At 43.5% G+C, this 27,951-nt stretch overlaps 1 protein-coding gene across 1 annotated transcript in view; it reads right to left on the bottom strand.

Annotated features, from left to right (window-relative positions):
- Positions 1 to 27,951, bottom strand: part of DNAJB14 (DnaJ heat shock protein family (Hsp40) member B14) — a 49,033-nt gene that overhangs the window by 17,575 nt on the left and 3,507 nt on the right. The window contains exons 2-3 of the mRNA XM_056566613.1: positions 2,760 to 2,925; positions 186 to 331 (exon numbers count right to left, since the gene is read on the bottom strand). Of these exons, the coding sequence (XP_056422588.1) occupies positions 186 to 331; positions 2,760 to 2,925 (312 nt within the window). The remainder of the gene's footprint in view (positions 1 to 185; positions 332 to 2,759; positions 2,926 to 27,951) is intronic.

Genomic DNA, 27,951 nt, shown 5'->3' with positions numbered 1-27,951 from the left:
GAATGGAAAAAACCTTTCCTAAACAACTATTCAAAATGAAGAGAATAGTTTATTTTAAGATCTGCTGGGAGGGAGAATTTGATGCTTTTCAGTGGTTCTGCATTGCAGGGCTCTCGGAAAACTGATCATGTGATGAGAACATGATGATGATGCACATGCAGACTGGCACAACCAGCCGGCCTTACTCTTAAACGCCTCTGTGGCTCCTGGTGCATGATTTTTATCTGGATGAAACCTTAGAGCAAGCTTCCGATAAGCCTTCTTCAAGTCCTCCTCGCCTGCATCTTTACTTAACCCCAGGACCTCGTAATAGGTTTTACAGCTCTTTATCCTGCAAAAGAATCATAAGTAAAACTGATGTGCATACACAGACATAAGACACAAAGGACTGACTGCAGGCTTTCAATGATGGCAGAATACAATGCTAGAAAGGAAAATCCTTGTAACCCAGGGGGAAAAAAAAAAAAAAGTACTTCACTTTTTTTGGTGATACTTTGTGTCACTCTGTATCACTATGAAGGAGAAAACTGTTCACATCTGCAATACCGCCCGACCAGATTTGTGGCCAACCAGAGAGATCTGCTTACACCAGAATTACTAGAATCTGCGAGGCTTCTATCTAAAATGGGAGGGTTCCCTACATATCTACTGGGGCTTCAACCTAAGAGGCGGATTCCCTACCTATCTTCTATAGGCTTCACCTAAAAGGGGAGGATTCCCTACCTATCTTCTATAGGCTTCACCTAAAAGGGGAGGATTCCCTACCTACTGGGGCTTTTACCTAATAGGGGGATTCTCATCCTAGCTATTTTCTGGGTGCTTCTACCTATTAAGGGGGATTTCCTACCTATCTTCTGGGGGCTTCTACCTATTAGTGGGAATTCCCTACTTCCTAACTGGTGGCTACTACCTCATAGGGCAGGAGGAAATGTCCTGCCTACTGCAGGCCTCTACTTAATAGGGGGGGGGGGGGGGGGGATTCCCTACCTATTTACTGGTGGCTTCTACCTAATAGGGGAAGGGGCATTCCCTACCCGTGTACTGGTGGGCCTCTACCCAATTGTGGCATTCCCTACCAAACTAATGGGGACGGATGTCTGTGAACTGGTATCAGTAACTTTTATCTGTGAACACCTGAAGTACTCGTACTTGGTATGGACACATACCAAGCGTATTTGAAGCTGCGGATGCGCTGCCGGCAGTCACAGAGCGAGGGCAGAGCGAACTCCCTGCTGCTGCCATTGCTCTGTGTGCAATCCACAGATACGAGCGGGCTCACAGAGCTACGCAGTTCACTCTGCCCTCGCTCCGTGTCTGCCAGCATTGCATCCACAGTGTCAAATACGCTGCGGATGCATTCTCGTGTGACCCTACCCTTAAGCAGAGAGATTTAAAAAAATGTATTATGAATTTGTGTGTTTGTGTAAGATCTGGGGGGGGGGGGAAATCACTTAGTTTAAAAACAATGGGAGGCATTTAATTAAACTTGCGTAGAAGAAGAGTGGTGCAGTTGCCCATAGCAACGCGATTGCTTCTTTAATTTTTAAAAAGGCCTCTGAAAAATTAAAGTAGTAATCTGATTGGTTGTTTCCTCTACAGAGGTTTTGAAAATCTACTTAGACTAGACCAAGACTGCCTAGTCTACGTTTGCACTGCCCCAAAACTAGACAGGTTTAAAAAGGAAACTGACAACCAGTTAACTAGGGATCGACCGATTATCGGTTTGGCCGATATTATCGGCTGATAATCGCAATTTTGGACATTATCGGTATCGGCAATTACCTTGCCGATAATGCCCCGCCCCCCGACGACCATCGCCGCCGCTGCCCCATTGCCTCCCCCCATCCCCGGTGTTATAATTACCTGTTCCCGGGTGTCCGCGATCCTTCTGGCTCCTGCGCTATTGCTGTGCGCTGCTTAATGATGAGTGACGTCCCCAACAAGACGTCACCGTCAGTGCGCACAGTGACAGCGCAGGACGCCGACTGAGCCAGAAGGATCGCGGACCCCCAGGAACAGGTAATGCAATGGCTTCTGCCCCGTCGGGGGGTGTTGAAATAGCCGATAACTTATACCGGAATATCGGTATAAGTTATCGGCTATAGGCCTGAAAGGTGACCGATTATCTGTATCGGCCCTAAAAAAAAAGTTAAATAAAAATCGATATCGGTCTATCGGTCGATCCCTACAGTTAACCTGCATTAAACCCAATAAACAGGGTTAAAATGCAGGTTAACCAGATTAAAATGAGGTCTAACTTACCCAGATCCTCGGTCTGGTTCCAGAGATAGACATGTTATTAGCCGGCATTGCTAATATGCTAATCGCTGGCTTTTTACAATGGAGGCTGGACTTTGCACAACCAGTATCCCTGCCTCCTAGCATATTAGCTATGCCGGCCAATAACTTGTCTATCCCTGGAACCGGACCACGGATCTGGGTAAGACTGCATTCACACCACGATTGCAGCCTAAGGTTGGGGGAGGGGAAAACCGGGCGCTCCTGTACCCCAGCCGGACCATTGCTGAAATCCATTCACTTTAATCAGCCGACTGGAGTCAAACAGTGACTCTGGCTAATTTCTGCCCCGTATCCGGTTTTGTGACCAAACCTAAAACTGTAGCAAACTACGGTTTTAGGTCCGGTCACAAAACTGGATACGGGGCAGAAATTAGCCAACTAGAGTCACTGTATTGCTTATCGCAATTATCGTATTGCAATATCAGTATTGCATTAATAAATCAAATAAAATAGCTTACCTTTTTACACCTTCCAACTGTTCCTTATTAAAACCTTTACCACTATCCCCAGTGGCGCCGTCTTTCTCTGTACTGTTTTTGTTAGGATCCACCCCATTTGCCATCTTTGCATATTTTGGTCCATTACCTGGAGCTTCATCTTGTTTCTCAAGCTTTTCTAGCAGCTCTGAAAATAAAAGTGTAGACCATTGTAATGCTCTACAACCAAGAAATACATTTCAAACAAAGCCAAGAACCGTGGACATTAAAATACAAAGTCATCTAAATTATTATTAGAAAGGCATGTCTATGTCCATCCTATTCCACCATTACTAAATAGTCGTTTGTGGTACAGTGGTCATACTGTTTTATCATGGACCTGGACTGCTGGATTCATCTCTACCTTTTGATCCTTAGTGCTAGAACCTGAAAAACTGTGCGATGTAGAGATATCTGACATCTGCGCTAGGAGCTTTATCACATGGCAAATGGATGCTGCAAACACTCTGTAAAAGCAACCTTACATCCTCCATTTATTTTAGCCATGATCTGCATTTACATCTCTCAGCATTCATTGCTGCTTATTGTCTATGTAGCATATGTTCTGAAAACATGTACTGAAATGTGGCCTTTCAGCGATACGTGACCATACACAGCATCCCTGGATACAGAGCATAGAAACAAGGAGGAGCTGCTTCTGGAAGAGGACCTGGCTGTAGCTTCTGGGGAACAAATTAGCATAAGCAGGTAGAATTGCTCGACACAAACATTGATGACAAACATTTATAAAGGAGCATCAAAACTTAAAAAGTACACATTAATGGAGTATGTCGGGATACAAAAACTTATCCCCTATCCTTAGGATAGGTGATAGGTGTCAGATTACGGGGGGTCCAACCGCGGCAATCTCTGGCTCTCCCATAGAGCTGCATATAGTGGATCTGCAGAATTTCCCGCAGCGTAAAAAACTACTATGTGGACGCGATATGCGTGACCCTACCTTTAACCCCTTAAGGACGCAGGACGTAAATGTACGTCCTGGTGCGGTGGTACTTAACGCACCAGGACGTACATTTACGTCCTGTACATAACCACGGGCATCGGAGCGATGCCCGTGTCACGCGCTGCTGATCGCTGCCAGGGACCCGCCGGCAATGGCCGACGCCCGTGATCTCGCGGGTGTCCGCCATTAACCCCTCAGATGCCGGGATCAATACAGATCCCGGCATCTGCAGCAGTACGCGATTTCAATGAATGATCTGCTCGCTCGCAGCGCTGCTGCGGGGATCCGATCATTCAGAACGCCGCACGGAGGTCGCCTCACCTGCCTCTGTCCGGCTCCCGACGTCTTCTGCTCTGGTCTGAGATCGAGCAGACCAGAGCAGAAGATGACCGATAACACTGATCTGTTCTATACATAGAACAGATCAGTATTAGCAATCATGGTATTGCTATGAATAGTCCCCTATGGGGACTATTCAAGTATAAAAAAAAAAAAAAATGTAAAATTTAAAGTAAAAAAAAAAAAAAAAGTGAAAAATCCCCTCCCCCTATAAAAAAGTAAAACGTCTGTTTTTTCCTATTTTACCCCCCAAAAAGCGTAAAAAATAAATTTAATAGACATATTTGGTATCACCGCATATTTAAAATAAAATGTTAATGATACCGTACGGTGAACGAAATGAACGTTAAAAAAATAAATAAATAAAATAAAATAAAAAAGTACAAAATTGCTACTTTTTTAATACATTTTATTTAAAAAAATTATAAAAAATGTATTAAAAGTTTTTTATATGCAAATGTGGTATAAAAAGAAAGTACAGATCATGGCGCAAAAAATGAGCCCTCATACCACCGCTTATACGGAAAAATGAAAAAGTTATAGGTTATCAAAATAAAGTGATTATAAACGTAATAATTTGGTTAAAAAGTTTTTGATTTTTTTTTAAGCACAACAATAATAAAGTATGTAATAATGGGCATCATTTTAATCGTATTGACCCTCAGAATAAAGAACACATGTCATTTTTACTGTAAATTGTACGATGTGAAAACGAAACCTTGCAAAATTGCATTTTTCTTTTGAATTTTTCCACAAAAATAGTGTTTTTTGGTTGCGCCATACATTTTATGATATAATGAGTGATGTCATTACAAAGGACAACTGGTCGCGCAAAACACAAGCCCTCATACTAGTCTGTGGATGAAAATATAAAAGAGTTATGATTTTTAGAAGGCGAGGAGGAAAAAATGAAAACGTAAAAATTAAATTGTCTGAGTCCTTAAGGCCAAAATGGGCTAAGTCCTTAAGGGGTTAAATGCAGTTTCCGCATTGCTTTTCTTATAGAGGTACTCCGCCCGTAGACATCTTATCCCCTATCCAAAGGATAGGGGAAAAAGATGTCTGATCCCGGGGGTCCCACCGCTGTGGACCCCCGCAATCTCGGCTGCAGCACCCCAGACATCCAGTGATGTCAGTCACGCCCCCTCCCATAGACTTGCATTGAGGGGTCGTGGCTGTGACTTCACGAGCCTCCGGCGCTGCACCCGACGCTCGCGATTAGACTATCCTTTGGATAGGGGATAAGATGTCTAGGGGCGGAGTACCCCTTTAAGTCCCAAATTACGAGCAGTTTTTTATTTATTTAAACATATTAAACAAAATGCGTAAATGACAATATATTTAACTAATAAGCCTAGTATAGGATCATCTGTTCCCTTGGTAACCCATGAAGGCATCAAACATCTCAGAATACTGCAATGCCTATCCCCCATGCCATCCAAAGATTTAGAAGGCAGTTGTGGCAGAATCTCGCTTTGTATAGAAGGCAGATCCTAGTGGTGTATATATTTTAGTACAGACACTCTCCGCACAGCCAGCCTGCACTCTCAAACAGATATATTATCTCTCTCTCTCTCTGTGCATTGGCCAATACAGCCATCAGGGGGGAATATATCATTGTATAAAACAAGTTCTTTTAACCCCCGTTTGCCTTCCCCAATAAATAGGAACATGATCTTCATTAACAGTCAAAGTAGCTTAGATGTAGAAAAGTTTGTGCTAAAAGATTGTGATGATTTAAAGAAGTCTTAAAATAAAGAAGTAGAGGGGTGCTATAAACACAGCTATTACAAAGGATACGTCCACGGGGCAGTGCGTGGATCCAGCAAAACAATTGACACCTGTGTGGTGCACGCAATAAAGTTACAGTAAATAATATCCACCAAACAAAAGAACGATAGCATGCACTCACCACATAAACTGTGCCTAAACCTCCGGAGGTCCGGGATCACTGGGAAGCATCATGGAAAACGCTGAAGCACTCAGAGGCTACGCCGGATCGTTTCACGCGACAGTGCGCGCTTCTTCCGGCCTCTCAGAGGCCGGAAGAAGCGCGCACTGTCACGTGAAACAACCGGCGTAGCCTCTAAGCGCTTCAGCGTTTTCCTTGATGCTTCCCAGTGATCCCGGACCTCCGGAGGTTTAGGCACAGTTTATGTGGTGAGTGCATGCTATCGTTCTTTTGTTTGGTGGATATTAAAGAAGTCTTCGTTGATATATCCCGGAACACTGCAAAAAAACTGATCATGCCACACCACATTTAAGTTGCTTTGTTTTAGTCTAAATGAGTTGTGTAAAAGTTTTGCGACCGATTTACACAGCATAAAGTTTGTGGCAAACGCTGTACATGGAAATGTCTCCGAGAAGATAGTCCAGCTTCTGTCTATCAGAACTGTAGTACTGTCCGTAGGCTGCAGCTTTCGTCCCATGATGTTTTACCCGTGCATTTCAAATCTAGCCGGAGCTATAAAAGTTGTCAAACACGTGATGTCCAGCGAGGTAGGATGCAAAAAAACAGGATTTCTTTATTGAGGACACACAAAACCAACGCGTTTCGGGTCAGACAGGACCCTTAATCATGGCATGAAAGTTGACGGTATAAAGGCACAGGAAAGACTGCAGACGGTGTGGCAGTATAGCAGGCGTCATCCAGATGGAACTCTAGACAGTAAAGTGATGATCAATTAATAAAGCACAGGGTCCTATTACTGAGTGAGAAGCCAACTACTGCGTATAGTACAGACACTATCAGCACGGCCAGACTGCACTGCTATGAACTTGCTCAGGTCAGAACCTAGTAGGACTTCAGATGGTCTGTAAGATGGTTACATACAAACATGTGTCGGTAATAATGCACTATGTACTATTGTGTGTATGTACATTATATACACACACACGCATACAGTATCTCACATAAGTGAGTAACCCCCTTACATTTTTGTAAATCTTTATATATGACAACAATAAAGAAATGACACTCTGCTAAAATGTAGTAGTGAGTGCACAGCCCGTATAACAGTGTTTAATGTTGGGTTCCCCTAAAATGACTGAACACAGCCATTAAAAGGGGCAATCCAGGGAACTAAGCATTTCTGACACTTATCCCCTATTCACGGAGAGCAAGTGACAGCAAGTCACTGGTTGAGGTGGGACATCACTATGGCCGGTGATAAGCTGAAAAGACTGCCACCTGCTCTTGTCCAGGAAGGTGGGGGCTGAAGCGTGCCAAGGACAGGCAAGGCTAGGTTCACGTTGTCCCCCATCCTGCTATTCTCACGTCAATGCAGCAGAAAGGGACCACACTACTAATGGATGCAAACTGATGCAAAGGGATGTCATTTAGTGGCATCCTTTTGCATCAGTTTTTCATACATTAGTATCAGCCGCCTACAGGCTCCCGCAGCCAGGACTACTACTGCTCCCATCATGGAACAGACTAATTTCCATGATGGAGGAGTAGTAGTTCCCCTGGCTATGGGAATCTGCCGGCGACTGGGGAGACTACTGAAGTGCTTGTACTACTACCCCCATCATGGTACAGAGTAGTAGTACAGGGGCTGAGGGCTTGATCGCACTGGGTCTCACTTTTGAGACCCGATCCGATCATAAGCTATTAAAGGGGTACTCCACCCCCAGACATCTTATCCCCTATCCAAAGGATATAGAGGATAAAATGTCTGATGGCAGGGGCCCCGCTGCTGGGGACCCCCGCAATCTCACCTGCACCTCTCACCCGTTTCTCAGCTGCACAGAGTGTCATCGCTCTGTGGCGGATGACGGGCAATGCAGGGGACGGAGTGAGACTGCCACACACCCCTCCCATAGATTGCATTGAGGGGACGGGGCGTGATGGCACGAAGGGGCAGAGCTGTGACATAACAATACTAAGACGAAAGTAAACACTGCCGGTTAGATCAATGGTGTTTTCCGTGAAATGACTACTCCGTGCTTGAGATCCAGGCAGGAGCAGTCGAGCAGCGATAACACTTATCAATGCCACGTTAATGCATGGCAGTGATCAGTGTAGGAAATCATTGTTTGCAATGTTATAGTCCCCTTTGGAAAGTGTTAACAAATGTGATTTAACCCCTTCCCTAATAAAAGTATGAATCACCACCTTATTCCCATAAAAAAACAAAAAAACAAAAAAAAAACTGTAAATAAAAATAAACATAAGTGGTATCGTCGCCTGCGTAAATGTCCAAACTATAAAAATAGATTAATTAAACCGCAGGGTTGATGGCGTACACGTAAAAAATTCAAAAGTAGCGGATTTTTCGTCACTTTTTATACCATAAAAAAAAAAAATGAATAAAAAGTGATCAATAAGTCTGATCAAAATAAAAATGGTACCAATAAAAACTTCAGATCACGGCACAAAAAAAATGAGCCCTTATACATCCCCATATGCGGAAAAATAAACTTATAGGGGTCAGAAGAGGAAATTTTCAATGATTTTAATTTTGGTGCATGAAGTTATAATTTTTTATTTTTTTTAGTAGTAAAATAAAATCAAACCTATATAAATTGGGTATCCTTGCAACCATATGGGCCTACAGAACAAATATAAGGTGCAATTTTTACCAAAAACTACACTTCGTACAAACTGAAGCCGCAAAAAAAAAAATTCTGGTTTTGCCGTAGATTTTGTGGTGAAGTTATTAATGGTATTACAAAGTAAAATTGTTGGTGCAAAGAACAAGCGTTCATATGGATTTTTAGGTGGAAAATTGAAAGTGTTATGATTTTTAGAAGGTGAAGAGGAAAAAACTGCAAAAAAAAATTGCCATAGAGGGAAGGGGTTAAAGGTTCATCCGTTTGCCATAGACTGCAATGTTAAATTTGTAATATTCGTCTCCATTCCGTGATTTTTTTGACGGGGAAAAAAAAAAAAAACAGAACAGGAATAAAACGGATGCAAATGGGTGATAAAAGGATTATAAAAAAAAAATCCCATTGACATATTTTACAGCCGTTAGCAACCAGTTTGAAAAATTATCAAACGGATTGATAACAGGCATTTATTAATGGGGGCAGATGTTAATGTGAACGAGCCCTAAGTAGCCGGTGCCCAATACAGGAGATTGTGGGGGTCCTAGCAGTCAGCCTCCGTGACCAGACACTTATGCCCTATCTCGTGGATAGGGCATTTGTGTTTGATAAGTTCAGTTCCCTGGAGTACCCCTTTAATGTCTAAACCGTGGCAACAAAAGGGAGTACACCCCCAAGTGGAAATGTCCAAACTTGACCTAAGCTGTCAATATTTTTTTTGTGGCTACCATTATTTTCCAGCATTGCCTTAACCCCTAGAAAACATTGGGCATACATATACACCCTTCCCCACTAGGACTTGAGGCGGTGGTGAAAAGATTGATGTTATTACAAAGTAAAATTGGTGGCGCAAAAAACAAGCCCTAATATAGGTCTGTAGGTAGAAAATTGAAAGTGTTGTGATTTTTAGAAGGTGAGGAGGTAACCTGTGGTCCTCAAGGGGTTAAATATGCACACCAAGAAAAAGAAAAAATATTAAAAAAAAAGAAAACATTACCAAAAAATTTTTATGCAAAAAGTAGGTCACGTTACAGCTCAGGCTATGTTCACACCAAGATTGGTACTTTGAATTATACGCCAAACAAGTCAGCTCTGATTTGAAAGAAGCAGTGACTGATCCTTAGGGGGGGGGGGGGTTCATACATTTTTGTTAGGACAGCTTATATTCTTAATGGAATATTGCACCTCAGACCACAGTACGCCAGGATCCCCTCTTTGGTCCTTACGTTCTTGGTCCTTAAGGGGTTAAAGGGGTATTCCATGATTTTTTTTTATTTGACTATGCTACAGGGGCTGTAAAGTTAGTGCCGTTCATAATATAGTGTCTGTACATGTGTGTGACGGTTTTCTCACAATTCTTCTGTGATTTTCACCCCACTATTTATTTTAACAGCATACAAAATGACTGTTGTCTCGGATTTTTCCCAGCTTGCAATGTGGCCGAGACCTGACATCACTAGTCAGCTGATGACAGGGAGCCTGTCTGCTTCAATGGGTGGAGCGATCGCTTGGTGGGAGAGAGATCAATCTACAACTAATGCAACAGCTGGAAGCACCCTGAATGAAAACCTTTTGATGGATGCGCCGGAAGCTTATGATTGCGCTTTGCGGGGGCATATATATACATATACATATATATATATACATATATATACATATATATATATATATACACACATACATACATACACACACACGCGCTGCTGGGGGCATATGTTTGCACTGTCCGGGGGGCATATATACTGTATATACATGCGCTGCTGGGGGCATATGTTTGCACTGTCCGGGGGGCATATAGTCTGTATATACATGCGCTGCTGGGGGGCATGTGTTTGCACTGTTTGGGGGGCATATATTCTGTATATACATGCGCTGCTGGGGGCATATGTTTGCACTGTCCGGGGGGCATATATTCTGTATATACATGCGCTGCTGGGGGCATATGTTTGCACTGTCCGGGGGGCATATATTCTGTATATACATGCGATGCTGGGGGGCATGTGTTTGCACTGTCCGGGGGGCATATATTCTGTATATACATGCGCTGCTGGGGGCATATGTTTGCACTGTCCGGGGGGCATATAGTCTGTATATACATGCGCTGCTGGGGGGCATGTGTTTGCACTGTTTGGGGGGCATATATTCTGTATATACATGCGCTGCTGGGGGCATATGTTTGCACTGTCCGGGGGGCATATATTCTGTATATACATGCGCTGCTGGGGGCATATGTTTGCACTGTCCGGGGGGGCATATATAGTGTATATACATGCGCTGCTGGGGGCATATGTTTGCGCTGTGCGGGGGGTAAATATATATCTACATGCGCTGCCGGGAGCTTATGATTGCGCTGTGCGGGGGGCATATATCTTAACATAAAAAACTACTTTGTACGTACATGAACATGTTTTTTTACAACAGCTTGCAGCTGTCGGGGGAAAAAAAAAAAAGAAAACCAGAGTAATGTGGTCGGGAAAATTGGTAAATCTGTGTGAAAGTAAGGTTTTGGTCAGGAGACGCCCCTTTTTAGGCTTTGCAGCAAGCCGAGTCGGGTGGTTCGGGAATTAGTGTCGCAACATGTAGCACATTGTCTGCACCATGGCACAGACAATGTGCGACAACATAAACCCGACAAATGCTGTCGGTTTGGTGATAGTAAATGAGGGCCACTGTGTAAACTTAGTCTTATTTTCATATGATTGTCACCAGGGCCTGATCTGGACTATTTGGTTTGATTTCTCTCTTCTTTCATTTTTTTAAAAGGCCTTGGAAAAATAAGACCTGGAACCTGATTGCTTGTTATGGGCAACTGCTCAAGTTTTGATGTCCCCCAACTTGTGTACAAAACAGCTGTTTTTACTATAGAGTTCAATAGAACTCAATTAGTCAAAAAATCCTGTTTTGGGGCATTTATTTATTTTTTACCTACAGTGCTGCCCAATACCATCAAAACACTGGATATGATAGTGCCTGAGCAAGGGGATAAACAGATCTCAAAATTAATTCAGACCCCAGATCAGACTGGTATGCAGTCACCCTCCCATAGACTGGCACTCATTGCCCACTCTCTCACATAAACTGTTGCCCATGTCCCCCTTTCCCAGACTCCTTATGCTACCCACATTACATCTCCCTCCTCCCCAGTTCAGCTGTAGCTAGAGCTGTAAGGGCTTTTTGTCGTTTTGCCACAATTTGCACAAAACTGTGGTAAAAATGTGAGGATTCAGATCGATGCTTGTGGCTCCCTTTATGCCACATGCCTGGCTGAAAATGATATGTAAGCCTGGCTAAGGTCACCCTGTATTTCCGCCCCGTTGTACATCTTCATACTGATTCAGTCATGAATTTTTAGCAGTATTTAAATAAAGGCCAAGTTTTAGCTCTTTTTTGACCAGTTGTTATACGGTGACTCGAAAGTCTAGTTCTGCTTATGCAGACACTTAGGTTACATTCACATTAGGTTTTAAGGCAGTTCCTGTCAAATCAACAGCATTTTGGGCCATGCGCAAACAGCAGATACATTTGGGAAATGGACCGAATGTGCTCTCAATTAGACCAAGCTTGGCCCATTGAAATCTATGGGCGTTAAGCAACGTGCAAGGCTGCACGTCATCATCCCTTTATGACAGGATGCCATTTATTTATTTTTAAATCAACTGGTGGCAGAAAGTTAAAACAGATTTGTGAATTACTTCTATTAAAAAAAACTTTACCCTTCCAGTACTTTTTAGCAGCTGTATGCTACAGAGGAAATTATTTTCTTTTTTTAATTTGTTTTTTGTCTTGTCCACACAGTGCTCTCTGCTGACACCTCTGTCCATGTCAGGAACTGTCCAGAGCAGCATAGGTTTGCTATTGGGATTTTCCCCTGCTCTGGACAGTTCCTCCTATGGGCATCTGGTGTCAGCAGAGAGCACTGTGGAGAAGACGAAAAATAAATTCAGAAAGACAAGAATTTCCTCCGTAGCATACAGCTGCTAAAAAGTACTGGAAGGGTAAAGTTTTTTTTTATAGAAGTCATTTAACAAATCTGTTTAACTTTCTGGCACCAGTTGATGTAAAGTTTTCCACCGGAGTACCCTTTTAATCCTTTCCCACCATGGGCAGGAAAATGTTAATGTGAAATTCACCTCTATTGAACAACAATCGCACCATTACCTGGCAATAACCCTTTACATCTTGCAATCAAAGTATATCCTGGGATCTAAAAGGTAAAATTACTGGTGCCAGTGGGTTCGGGGAGCCTGTTCAGGAAGTCCATGGGGTAATCGCAGGGTCCAGATCAGCTAATTTAACCACAGATCATAATTTCAAGAACACAGGAGGCCTTAGCAACCTTTGGCGCGCTGATAACAGTGTATGCAATCAAATGACTGCATGTAATAGTCTATGAAGTCTAAAAATATTTTTTTTAAATCATGTTTTAAATGAAAATGGTGCGATTGTTGTATAAAATGAAAATAGACAGCAGCTTATAAAGAAAGATAATCAGAGCACTCACTATAGGAGTACATCTAGAACTCATATCGGTTCACAGGATCAATGGGTGCAGGGGCCTGACCAAGGGGCCTGATGAGGCGCCACTGTGCGTGAAACAGCTGCTGTGGCCCACTCGTTAAGATGCTCCTGTCTGTGTGTCTGTGTTAACCGATTTGAGTTATGATGAAATAAAGGTACGTCAACTTGTACCCGTATGGTGAGTGCTCTGATTATCTTTGTTCATATGCTGATGTTTATGGACTGTCTTCCCAAGTAGCACCACCGGGGTCTTCAGCCGCTCTCAAATTCATTTTGGACACTAGTGCAGACTGTGCCCGGTTTACCTCTATTAAAAACAGACAGCAATGCATTTCCAAGCCTGCAGCGGGACATGCAGAGACAATGAACATGCGGATGTAAAATTAATCTACCGTGTGTACAGTGCAGCAGAATCCTGTTGAAATTGATGCAGAAAGATTTCCGATTGATTCCACTCAGAGATTCCACCATGTGAACATGGCCTTATAGTGGTTAGAAGAGGACAATTTTAAGCATACTCATTTTCTTACAAAAAGCTATAAATTCTTTAAAAGTAGCAAAAAGCCAAACACCAAAACCTATATAAATTTGATATTGTTGTAATCGTATTTCCCTGCAGAATAAAGAGGTCATTTTAATCATAAAGTAAGCTGCATGGACCCAAAACTCCTCAAAATATGCAAAGTTGGTTTATTTCAATTAAATAAATCAATACTTTTTGGCCTTGCCATAGGTTTTTATGGTAAAATAAATGGTGTTACTGCAAAGTACAATAGGTCCCGCATAAAAGAAGCCCTAATAGTTATGGATTTCAAATGGCGAGGAGTAAAAAAAAAAAAAAAAAGAAAAAAAAGGAAATGCTAAAGTGAAAATTTGCTGCATCCTTAACGCCTTAACGACGAGCGCCATAAATGTACGTCCTGGTGAGCTGGTACTTAACGCACCAGGATGGACATTTATGTCCTAAGCATAACTGCGACCATCGGAGCGATGCCCGGATCATGATGGCAGCCAGGGACCTGCCGGTAATGGCAGACATCCGCAATCCCGCGGATGTCCGCCATAAACCCCTTAGATGTCGTGATCAATACAGATCATGACATCTGCAGCATCGCGGTCACTAAAATAGATGATCGAATCGCCGCGGCAGCGCTGCAGGCGATCCGATCATCTATTTTAGTGACCGCGATGCTGCAGATGCCATGATCTGTATTGATCACGGCATCTGAGGGGTTTATGTTACCGGCAGGTCCCTGGCATCATCCAGCATGGCAGCCGGAGGTCCCCTCACCTGCCTCCGCTGCCTTCCCGGTGTCCTCTGCTCTGATCTGCCTTCCCGCAAACCAGAGCAGAAGATGACCATAACACTGATCAGTGCTATATCCTATACATAGCACTGAACAGTATTAGCAATCGAATGATTGCTATAAATAGTCCCCTATGGGGACTATTAAAAGTGTAAAAATAAAGTAAAAAATAAAAATAAAAAAAAAGTGAAAAACACCCTCCTCCAATAAAAACGTAAATTGTGCAATTTTCCCTATTTCACCCCCAAAAAGTGTTAAAAAAATATTTTATACACATATTTGGTATCGCTGCGTGCGTAAATATCTGAACTATTAAAATAAAATGTTAATGATACCGGCGTGAACGTAAAAAAAAAAAAAAAAAAAGTCCACAATAGCTGCTTTTTTATAACATTTTATTCCCCAAAAAATTTAATAAAAAATGGATTAAAAGTTTTATATAAGCAAATATGGTATCAATAAAAAGTACAGATCACGGCACAAAAAAAATAAGCCCTCATACGGAAAAATGAAAAACCTATAGGTCTTCAGAATAGAGGGATTTTAAATGTACTAATTTGGTTAAAAAGTTTGCAATTTTTTTTTTAAGCACAACAGTAATAAAAAATTATGTTATCATGGGTATCATTTTAATCGTATTGACCCAAAGAATAAAGAAAACCTGTCTTTTTTACCGTAAATTGTACGGCGTGAAAATGAAACTTTCCAAAATTAGCAAAATTGCGGTTTTCTTTTTAATTTCCCCACACAAATAGTATTTTTTTGGTTGCGCCATATATTTTATGGTAAAGTGAGTGATGGCATTACAACGGACAACTGGCCACGCAAAAAACAAGCCCTCATACTAGTCTGTGGATGAAAATATAAAAAAAGAGTTATGATTTTTTTGAAGGCAAGGAGGAAAAAACGAAAACGTAAAAATAAACGTTTAAACCTATTTTTTTTTTTTTATATTTACTTTCGTTTTTAGGGATGTATGCCAAATTTATGATTTGATGCACATCCTTAATTAATTTTGTCCCAAACGCGAAATTCAGCTGTAGACAGCGCCTTTTACACAAATAGCCGCCACAGAGAACAGCTTTCTTTTACCCTTGAAGAGCAGCCATTCCAGAGTCTCTCCTGCAGCTGGTCAGCAAGCAACGGGAGTATTTTTTTAGGGGTTTTGTAGCCATCTAGTCAAATGGAGTGTACTTTTTACATGAAAAATATTATTTACGAAGCCCACAAAGTTTAAAGTTTTGGTATGTGCGTTTTCAAGGTCAGAATATTGTTGGCTGCGATTTGAAGCCATATACCGCCAGTTTACCGACAAAGAACAATTGACACAATTGATAAAATTACTGTCCACTGCAAAATCACACACAGGATCGTCAAAGTCCTAGCAAGTTTACAATTTGACAGAGAAGGGAATGCTCCAAACATTGGCGCAAAGAGACACTGCACCAAAGAAACTGCGTCACTAATGGGTCCCTCAAGTTCTATTTTTTTGGGGCCAAAAACGGACCCGTTACCTGATGGGTCCCAATGGGTGCCGATGGACCCCATTCACTATGATAGGGTCCCGACAGACCTGTTATTTTTTAGCGGCAAGTAGCAAATGTGCGAGCACAGATTTTTCTTCCATTAGTCGTGATCCTAAAATAACAGGCTTCATCCTGCCGGAGACAAAGGGCAGTGTGAAAGTAGCCCAAATCCGTTAATAAATACCCCCCTCCCCCCCCCCCCCCACCACCACCACCGTCTCCCCCTGCCCAGCCCTGCTTCAAGCACAGTACTCTGCATTATGTACCAGCCCTTCTTGGATGTCACCGACGGTCTCTTACAGGTCTTCAGGCCTAGCTGTCTCTTCAGCTTACTACTACTGCCTCTACTGCAATGTTTCTCAAGCGCGGTCCTCAAGACCCCCCAACAGGTCATGTTTTCAGGATTTCCTTATTCTTTCATTGGTGATATAACTGTTGTGATGTCGGATTCCCTGACCATAATTATATCACCTGTGAAAGGAAATCCTGAAAATATGACCTGTTGGGGGGTCTTGAGGACCGCGCAATGGTCTACTGTCACTGGAATCATGTGCTGTCTTGCCAGGGCCCAGTCAGCAGTCTCATAGTTCAGACTTCTCCAGAGCTACTGCTCTCCATCAGTCCAGCAAGTGCCCTGACTGTCCCTATCGAGCAACACTGTATCAGTGGTGGTTTGTCACACTAGCAGTAAAACAGTTCATTTTAGGCCCCTTTCACACTACAGTATCATCCCGCTTTTTTTTTTTACTGACGTTATTTTACGGATGGAAAAAAAAAACGGATGCAATAACTGGTATTAACGGATGATAACTGATGACCATCATCCCTTATTTTTAATGGCTCTTTTCTTAATTTCTTTAAAAAAATAAATAAAATGTTTTAATGATGTTCATCCGTTATTACAAGTTACACCCGTTTTATTTATTTATTTATTTTTATCAGGTTTTTAACCCTTTTTTGTAAAGCTGTACAGTGGTCCCTCAAGTTACAATATTAATTGGTTCCAGGACAACCATTGTATGTTGAAACCATAACTCTATGGAAACCTGGTAATTGGTTGTGAAGCTCCCAAAAATAGGAAAAAGTGAGGATTAAACAAAAATAAGTTGATAACTAATACAGATAAAGCAAATCCTTACATATAAAAGTAAGAAATCACTGTCTATGTAGAGGACACAAGCTTCTTCAGGATACATGCACTGTCCTAAAAAAAGTAAAATGAAGCCGCCCTCACCTGGTGTCCAAAGGAGCAGCTAACACTGGCACAGGTAGAGTAGTACAACACATGTAATACCTCCCTGTACTATAGGGGGCGCTACCAGACAGCAATTCAGTGCATACGCTTCAGTAATACAGGTGTTCTACCAGTAAAATGCCAGTCAGTTCTTCCAGCCATTGACGTTTTGCAGATGGACTGTCCGTAGCATTGTATGTTGAGTCTAGTTTCAAGTTACAATGGATCGGAAAAGATCATTGTATGTTGAAACTATTGTATGTTGAGGCCATTGTAAATTGAGAGATCACTGTACTGAGAATGCTCATTACAAAAAACGGATGTTAAAAAAAAAAACTGACAATAACTGATGAGAACGGATATTTTTTTTGAACATCCTGTTCCCATAGACTTCAATGTTAAATTTGAACATCCAGTTTTTCACCATTTCTTTTTTTTTTTTGACGGACCAAAAATTTGTGCATGCACCATCTTTTGTACCGGTGACATTAGTAAAAACGGACATGCCTGATGCAAAAGGATGTTCAAAAAATCCTATTGACATGAATGGGATGTTTTGACGGCCGTTTTCAGGACTTTTTGCCGCGAGTAACAACGGAGGTTTTTTACAGGATGATACCTGTAGTGTGAAAGAGGCCTTAGGCAGTCATTGGAACCCACCCATAGAACAGTCTTGCACACCAGTCTCTGTCCAGTGAGCCTTAAAGGGGTACTCCGCTGCCCTGCTTCGGAAGCTCCGCTCCCCAGCGTCCGGAAGTTTCTTGTTACGATCGCTGCGTGCGGGCTTCCGTGTTCAAGGCCGCTCCGCGTGACGTCACGTCCGCCCCCTCGTGAGGTCACACCCGCGGGCGGGCGTGACGTCACGAGGGAGCGGGCATGATGTCACGAGGGAGCGGGCGTGACGTCACGAGGGAGCGGCCCTGAACACTGAAGCCCGGATGCTGGGGAGTGGACCTTTAATGGTGTTCAGGGTAGAAACAAGCAACAACATACAGTTACATATTCAACTACACTAAAAGGTGTATTATAACTCAGCACCCCGTCACATGGGGTGGTAAGGAAATACTGTACTTCTACTAGGGGTGTGAATCGCCAAGAATTTGGCAATACAATTCGAATCGCGATACCAGTGTGGCGATTCGATATATCCCAATATATCGACGATACATCACAATATATCCCGATTCTGTCTAAAAAAAACAATGTCTTTAACACTTTTATTAAAACTAAACTTTATTTTTATTTTTTTTATACACTTTATTAGACTTTTAGGAGGAATCATTAGATTCCTCAGACAGATGAATAGAGTTCTATTGAACTCAATTGATCTGTGATCCATTGATAGAGCCTGGTCCAGCCAGGATCTATCAATGACAGAGCCACGGAGAGCAGGGAAGCAGAGGTAAGCCCTCCGGCTACCTCCATTGTGGATCGCCCCCTCACGATCGTGCTGCGGGGGGGGGGGGGGGGTGATCCACCCCACTAGCCCACCAGGGAGCATTCACCGATCCCTTTAGATGCCGCTGTCAGCTTTGACAGCGGCGATCTAAAGGGTTAACAGCGGCGATCTAAAGGGTTAACAGCCAGCCGCGGCGATCGCCGCATGCATGCTATTAGCGGTGGCCCCTGGCTACTGAAAACAGCCGGGGGCAGCAGAGTATGGAGCGGGCAGGAGTCCGAAGCCTGCTCCATACACCCCTCTGAGCTCCGCATGCCGGATATTAGCGCCGGCGAAGCATCAGAGTACGGGGGCCACAGAGTACGGAGCGGGCACAAGTCGGAGCCCGCTCCGTACACCCAAAGCGACGCCGCGTCAAGTCCGGCCTGCCCCTCTCCACAAATGGGGAATTTGTATCTCCTGATGCCCGGGACATGCTGTTCCGGGCGTCAGGAGATACAAATTCCACATCCCTTAAAGGATCGATTCAAATATATTTTGAATCGATTCAGTATCGCTAAGTGAAAAATCACAATGATCGCGCAAAACGATTTTTTCTTACATCCCTAACTTCTACCTGTGCCCACACATTGCAGTTAGACCTGTTCTCTGGATCACTATTCTGGAACGTTCATCCTATAGTCGGTATCACTTGTAAGGTAGAACCGTTGTATCCTTGTCGGCCATGTATCTTCATTTATCTTTCCACACTAACTCTTCCATCCAAGGTGAGGAATTCTGTTCTTGGAAGTGAAAACCTCTTTCTTGACTATTTCTTTTTTGGAGCTGTGGTTGTATGTTTCATGAGGGTTACCCCTGCCACTTACAATGGTGTAAGGATTTATGAAGAATGTAGGTAGTCCACATGCCATCCCGCCACATCAGTTTCACAAGTCATCAGTTCCTATATTTGACAAGCAGCACTAGCTACACGGCATGGTGACGCACTTCAGCAGGAAGCATTGTATTAATGGCCATTCCTCGACACCAGCGTTTCCCAACCAGGGTGCCTCCAGCTGTTGCAAAACTACAACTCCCAGCATGCCCGGACAGCCAAAGGCTGTCCGGGCATGCTGGGAGTTGTAGTTTTGCAACAGCTGGAGGCACCCTGGTTGGGAAACGCTGCTCTACACTGAAGGGTGCAATGTTTGTTGTGAAAATAGTGCTCTGCAAGCTGACAATGAAGAAAGTGCACAGACCGCATTACACCTGCATCACCAATATATGGACAGACCTGTGGACTGGGCAGCAGCACCCAAGTCAGTAGGGTTAAAGCGTACCCGTTAGATCCAACAAAAAACATTTTTTTTATATATCACTCAGTACCTATTTCTGACCATGTACATCTCATTTTTATGTGTCTAGCACCTTTTTTTATTACACTTTTAATTTCGCTCACTAGTCTGAATTCCTCTCAAAGGAAGGGGGCGTGGCCTCACTGTGCAGGTCTCCGCCCCCTCCCTCAGTATGCTGTCTGCTCACATCTCCCCTAGCATTAGCAAAACTACAACTCCCAGCTTGTCCTCACTGACAGTAGCGGGACACAAGCTGACAGTGGGAGGATTTTTCCTCCAGCTGTGAGCCCTGCACTCACATCTGTCAATAAAGGAAGTGTGTCCATGACATTGGTGATGATGCATGGACACAGCAGGACTAGTATGTGTCCAAGCAGGCAGGGGGGGCAGTTGTTTGACTGGCTTTTTCAGTATGAAATACAGAAAATTTTCTAATGAAAGCAATTGTGAAACCTATTGATTATACATGCTCTACAACATATCAAAAGTTTTAGTATCTGACAGTGCCCATTTAAAGGGGTATTCCAGGAAAAAACTTTTTTTTTATATATATCAACTGGCTCCAGAAAGTTAAACAGATTTGTAAATTACTTCTATTAAAGAATCTTAATCCTTCCAATAATTATCAGCTGCTGAAGTTGAGTAGTTCTTTTCTGTCTGGCAACAGTACTGTTGACATCTCTGCTTGCCTCAGGAACTGCACAGAGTAGAAGAGGTTTGCTATAGGGATTTGCTTCTACTCTGGACAGTTCACGAGATACGTGTCATCAGAGAGTACTTAAACAGAAAAGAACAACTCAACTTCAGCAGCTCATAAGTACTGAAAGGGTTATGTTTTTTTATAGAAATAATTTACAAATCTGTTTAACTTTCCGGAGCCAGTTGATATATTAAAAAAAGTTTTTTCCTGGATAACCCCTTTAACCTGACCAGAAAACCAGAAGAAAACCAATGGTCCATGGTTTAGCCATTGTTCACATCTAGGTAAACCACAACACAAATGTGAACAATGCCTTATTAAAAGCATTTTACCGGGTGATTATCATACAAAAAAAATCAGCACATAATGAACAAAGTAGAAGCATTATTATTACAGTAAAATCTCCCTTAGCGGACACCTCCCAATAGCAGACAGTTTTTAATTCCCTGGCAGAGTCCCATAAGACTTAATAGGGGACAGCCATGCTTATGGGGGCATGGGGGCTCTAGCACAGAAGCAGAAAATTGCTGTTTAAACAGAGGTCTCCCGCTTCTGTACGTCTGCCGGCCACATCATTTCATTCCCCCCCTGTGCAATTTCTTCCCCCCCCCCCCCCCCGCCCCTTTAACCCCCATGCCATTTCATTACACCTTTATCCCCTATGCCACTTTATTCCCCCTGTGCCAAATCATCCCCCGCTCACCCCTTATGCCCCATCGCTTTTCATATTCCCTTCTCCCCCTGCTGTTCTTTTTACCTGGCCAGCAGGCTCAGGAGCATGGCTCTCCTGACGTCCTCTACACTGCACTCACTGATTGGCTGTGAGTAGCTGCGGGCACTGATGAGTCTGCAGTGGCACTAAGCACTGCTAATAGAAATACTTCTCATTCATAGAGCTGCAGGGGTATATGTATATTGAAGCGCTGTGGGGTGCGGATAACGCTATATGTCTGCCCCCCCCCCCCAAGCGCTTCTATACACACATACCCCTGCAGCACTATGAATGAAAAGTATTTCTATTAGCAGCGCATAGTGCCAGCAGACATGGGCTTGTACTTTTTTTTTTTTATCAAAATGTATACTAACAACCTGTTTTTTGAAGGAGATATCCAGTGCTGAAAAACGTATTCCCTATCCTAAGGATAGGGGATAACTTTCAGATTGCGGGGGGGGGGGGGGGTTCCGACCGCTGGGGCCCCCCCGCGATCTCCTCTACGGGGCCCCGGCTGGCTGGCCAGATGGCGGGTGTCGACCACTGCACGAAGCGGCAGCCGACACGCCCCCTAAATACATCACTATGGCAGAGCCGTAGATTGCCAAAGGCAGCGCTCCAGCTCTGCCATAGAGTTGTATTGAGGGGCGTGTCAACTGCCGCTTTGTGCGGAGGTCAACAGGCCCCCTTCCCACAGGATCCCAGCAGTCTCCATATATGACATGATATGACAGGCCTATAGGATCCCAGCAGTCTCTATACATGACAGGCCTATAGGATCCCAGCAGCCTCTATATATGACAGGCCTATAGGATCCCAGCAGTCTCTATATATGACAGGCCTATAGGATCCCAGCAGTCTCTATATATGACAGGCCTATAGAATCCCAGCAGTCTCTATATATGACAGGCCTATAGAATCCCAGCAGTCTCTATATATCACAGGCTTATAGGATCCCAGCAGTCTCTATATGACAGGCCTATAGGAACCCAGAAGTCTATATATATGACAGGCCTATAGGATCCCAGCAGTCTCTATATATGACAGGCCTATAGGATCCCAGCAGTCTCTATATATGACAGGCCTATAGGATCCCAGCAGTCTCTATATATGACAGGCCTATAGGATCCCAGCAGTCTCTATATATGACAGGCCTATAGGATCCCAGCAGTCTCTATACATGACAGGCCTATAGGATCCCAGCAGCCTCTATATATGACAGGCCTATAGGATCCCAGCAGTCTCTATACATGACAGGCCTATAGAATCCCAGCAGTCTCTATACATGACAGGCCTATAGGATCCCAGCAGTCTCTATATATGACAGGCCTATAGAATCCCAGCAGTCTCTATATATGACAGGCCTATAGAATCCCAGCAGTCTCTATATATCACAGGCTTATAGGATCCCAGCAGTCTCTATATGACAGGCCTATAGGAACCCAGAAGTCTATATATATGACAGGCCTATAGGATCCCAGCAGTCTCTATATATGACAGGCCTATAGGATCCCAGCAGTCTCTATATATGACAGGCCTATAGGATCCCAGCAGTCTCTATATATGACAGGCCTATAGGATCCCAGCAGTCTCTATATATGACAGGCCTATAGGATCCCAGCAGTCTCTATATATGACAGGCCTATAGGATCCCAGCAGTCTCTATATATGACAGGCCTATAGGATCCCAGCAGTCTCTCTCTCTCTCTATATATATATATATATATATATATATATATATATATACACACGACAGGCCTATAGGATCCCAGCAGCCTCTATATATAGGACAGGCCTATAGGATCCCAGCAGCCTCTATATATGACAGGCCTATAGGATCCCAGCAGCCTCTATATATGACAGGCCTATAGGATCCCAGCAGCCTCTATATATGACAGGCCTATAGGAACCCAGCAGTCTCTACATATGACAGGCCTATAGGATCCCAGCAGTCTCTATATAGGACAGGCCTATAGGATCTCAGCAGTCTCTATATATGACAGGCCTATAGGATCCCAGTAGTCTATATATGACAGGTCCATGGGATCCCAGCAGTCTCTATATATATGACAGGCCTATAGGATCCCAGCAGTCTCTATACATGACAGGCCTATAGAATCCCAGCAGTCTCTATATATGACAGGCCTATAGGATCCCAGCAGTCTCTATATATGACAGGCCTATAGAATCCCAGCAGTCTCTATATATGACAGGCCTATAGAATCCCAGCAGTCTCTATATATCACAGGCTTATAGGATCCCAGCAGTCTCTATATATCACAGGCCTATAGGAACCCAGAAGTCTATATATATGACAGGCCTATAGAATCCCAGCAGTCTCTATATATGACAGGCCTATAGGATCCCAGCAGTCTCTATATATGACAGGCCTATAGAATCCCAGCAGTCTCTATATATCACAGGCTTATAGGATCCCAGCAGTCTCTATATGACAGGCCTATAGGAACCCAGAAGTCTATATATATGACAGGCCTATAGGATCCCAGCAGTCTCTATATATGACAGGCCTATAGGATCCCAGCAGTCTCTATATATGACAGGCCTATAGAATCCCAGCAGTCTCTATATATCACAGGCTTATAGGATCCCAGCAGTCTCTATATATCACAGGCCTATAGGAACCCAGAAGTCTATATATATGACAGGCCTATAGAATCCCAGCAGTCTCTATATATGACAGGCCTATAGGATCCCAGCAGTCTCTATATATGACAGGCCTATAGAATCCCAGCAGTCTCTATATATCACAGGCTTATAGGATCCCAGCAGTCTCTATATGACAGGCCTATAGGAACCCAGAAGTCTATATATATGACAGGCCTATAGGATCCCAGCAGCCTCTATATAGGACAGGCCTATAGGATCCCAGCAGCCTCTATATATGACAGGCCTATAGGATCCCAGCAGCCTCTATATAGGACAGGCCTATAGGATCCCAGCAGCCTCTATATAGGACAGGCCTATAGGATCCCAGCAGCCTCTATATAGGACAGGCCTATGGGATCCCAGCAGTCTCTATATATGACAGGCCTATAGAATCCCAGCAGTCTCTATATAGGACAGGCCTATAGGATCCCAGCAGCCTCTATATGACAGGCCTATAGGAACCCAGAAGTCTATATATATGACAGGCCTATAGAATCCCAGCAGTCTCTATATATGACAGGCCTATAGGATCCCAGCAGTCTCTATATATGACAGGCCTATAGAATCCCAGCAGTCTCTATATATCACAGGCTTAAAGGATTCCAGCAGTCTCTATATGACAGGCCTATAGGAACCCAGAAGTCTAAATATATGACAGGCCTATAGGATCCCAGCAGTCTCTATATATGACAGGCCTATAGGATCCCAGCAGTCTCTATGTATGACAGGCCTATAGGATCCCAGCAGTCTCTATATATGACAGGCCTATAGGATCCCAGCAGTCTCTATATATGACAGGCCTATAGGATCCCAGCAGTCTCTATATATATATATATATATATATATATATATATATATATATATATATATATATATATATATACACACACACGACAGGCCTATAGGATCCCAGCAGCCTCTATATAGGACAGGCCTATAGGATCCCAGCAGCCTCTATATATGACAGGCCTATAGGATCCCAGCAGCATCTATATATGACAGGCCTATAGGAACCCAGCAGTCTCTACATATGACAGGCCTATAGGATCCCAGCAGTCTCTATATAGGACAGGCCTATAGGATCTCAGCAGTCTCTATATATGACAGGCCTATAGGATCCCAGCAGTCTCTATATATGACAGGCCTATAGGATCCCAGTAGTCTATATATGACAGGTCCATAGGATCCCAGCAGTCTCTATATATATGACAGGCCTATAGGAACCCAGAAGTCTCTATATATGACAGGCCTATAGGATCCCAGCAGTCTCTATATATGACAGGCCTATAGGATCCCAGCAGTCTCTATATATGACAGGCCTATAGGATCCCAGCAGTCTCTATATATGACAGGCCTATAGGATCCCAGCAGTCTCTATATATGACAGGCCTATAGGATCCCAGCAGTCTATATAGGACAGGCCTATAGGATCCCAGCAGTCTCTATATAGGACAGGCCTATAGGATCCCAGCAGTCTCTATATATGACAGGCCTATAGAATCCCAGCAGTCTCTATATATCACAGGCTTATAGGATTCCAGCAGTCTCTATATGACAGGCCTATAGGAACCCAGAAGTCTAAATATATGACAGGCCTATAGGATCCCAGCAGTCTCTATATAGGACAGGCCTATAGGATCCCAGCAGTCTCTATATAGGACAGGCCTATAGGATCCCAGCAGTCTCTATATATGACAGGCCTATAGAATCCCAGCAGTCTCTATATATCACAGGCTTATAGGATTCCAGCAGTCTCTATATGACAGGCCTATAGGAACCCAGAAGTCTAAATATATGACAGGCCTATAGGATCCCAGCAGTCTCTATATATGACAGGCCTATAGGATCCCAGCAGTCTCTATATATGACAGGCCTATAGGATCCCAGCAGTCTCTATATATGACAGGCCTATAGGATCCCAGCAGTCTCTATATATGACAGGCCTATAGGATCCCAGCAGCCTCTATATATGACAGGCCTATAGGATCCCAGCAGCCTCTATATATGACAGGCCTATAGGATCCCAGCAGCCTCTATATATGACAGGCCTATAGGAACCCAGCAGCCTCTACATATGACAGGCCTATAGGATCCCAGCAGTCTCTACATAGGACAGGCCTATAGGATCTCAGCAGTCTCCATATATGACAGGCCTATAGGATCCCAGCAGTCTCTATACATGACAGGCCTATAGGATCCCAGCAGTCTCTATATATGACAGGCCTATAGGATCCCAGCAGTCTCTATATATGACAGGCCTATAGAATCCCAGCAGTCTCTATATATGACAGGCCTATAGAATCCCAGCAGTCTCTATATATCACAGGCTTATAGGATCCCAGCAGTCTCTATATGACAGGCCTATAGGAACCCAGAAGTCTATATATATGACAGGCCTATAGGATCCCAGCAGTCTCTATATATGACAGGCCTATAGGATCCCAGCAGTCTCTATATATGACAGGCCTATAGGATCCCAGCAGTCTCTATATATGACAGGCCTATAGGATCCCAGCAGTCTCTATATATGACAGGCCTATAGGATCCCAGCAGTCTCTATACATGACAGGCCTATAGGATCCCAGCAGCCTCTATATATGACAGGCCTATAGGATCCCAGCAGTCTCTATACATGACAGGCCTATAGAATCCCAGCAGTCTCTATACATGACAGGCCTATAGGATCCCAGCAGTCTCTATATATGACAGGCCTATAGAATCCCAGCAGTCTCTATATATGACAGGCCTATAGAATCCCAGCAGTCTCTATATATCACAGGCTTATAGGATCCCAGCAGTCTCTATATGACAGGCCTATAGGAACCCAGAAGTCTATATATATGACAGGCCTATAGGATCCCAGCAGTCTCTATATATGACAGGCCTATAGGATCCCAGCAGTCTCTATATATGACAGGCCTATAGGATCCCAGCAGTCTCTATATATGACAGGCCTATAGGATCCCAGCAGTCTCTATATATGACAGGCCTATAGGATCCCAGCAGTCTCTATATATGACAGGCCTATAGGATCCCAGCAGTCTCTATATATGACAGGCCTATAGGATCCCAGCAGTCTCTCTCTCTCTATATATATATATATATATATATATATATATATATATATATATATATACACACGACAGGCCTATAGGATCCCAGCAGCCTCTATATATAGGACAGGCCTATAGGATCCCAGCAGCCTCTATATATGACAGGCCTATAGGATCCCAGCAGCCTCTATATATGACAGGCCTATAGGATCCCAGCAGCCTCTATATATGACAGGCCTATAGGAACCCAGCAGTCTCTACATATGACAGGCCTATAGGATCCCAGCAGTCTCTATATAGGACAGGCCTATAGGATCTCAGCAGTCTCTATATATGACAGGCCTATAGGATCCCAGTAGTCTATATATGACAGGTCCATAGGATCCCAGCAGTCTCTATATATATGACAGGCCTATAGGATCCCAGCAGTCTCTATACATGACAGGCCTATAGAATCCCAGCAGTCTCTATATATGACAGGCCTATAGGATCCCAGCAGTCTCTATATATGACAGGCCTATAGAATCCCAGCAGTCTCTATATATGACAGGCCTATAGAATCCCAGCAGTCTCTATATATCACAGGCTTATAGGATCCCAGCAGTCTCTATATATCACAGGCCTATAGGAACCCAGAAGTCTATATATATGACAGGCCTATAGAATCCCAGCAGTCTCTATATATGACAGGCCTATAGGATCCCAGCAGTCTCTATATATGACAGGCCTATAGAATCCCAGCAGTCTCTATATATCACAGGCTTATAGGATCCCAGCAGTCTCTATATGACAGGCCTATAGGAACCCAGAAGTCTATATATATGACAGGCCTATAGGATCCCAGCAGTCTCTATATATGACAGGCCTATA

This window comes from Hyla sarda, chromosome 1 (genome assembly GCF_029499605.1).
Source record: "Hyla sarda isolate aHylSar1 chromosome 1, aHylSar1.hap1, whole genome shotgun sequence".
Lineage (NCBI taxonomy): Eukaryota > Metazoa > Chordata > Amphibia > Anura > Hylidae > Hyla > Hyla sarda.
Note: the sequence above shows the minus strand (reverse complement) of the source record. Positions and strands in the feature narration are given on the sequence as shown.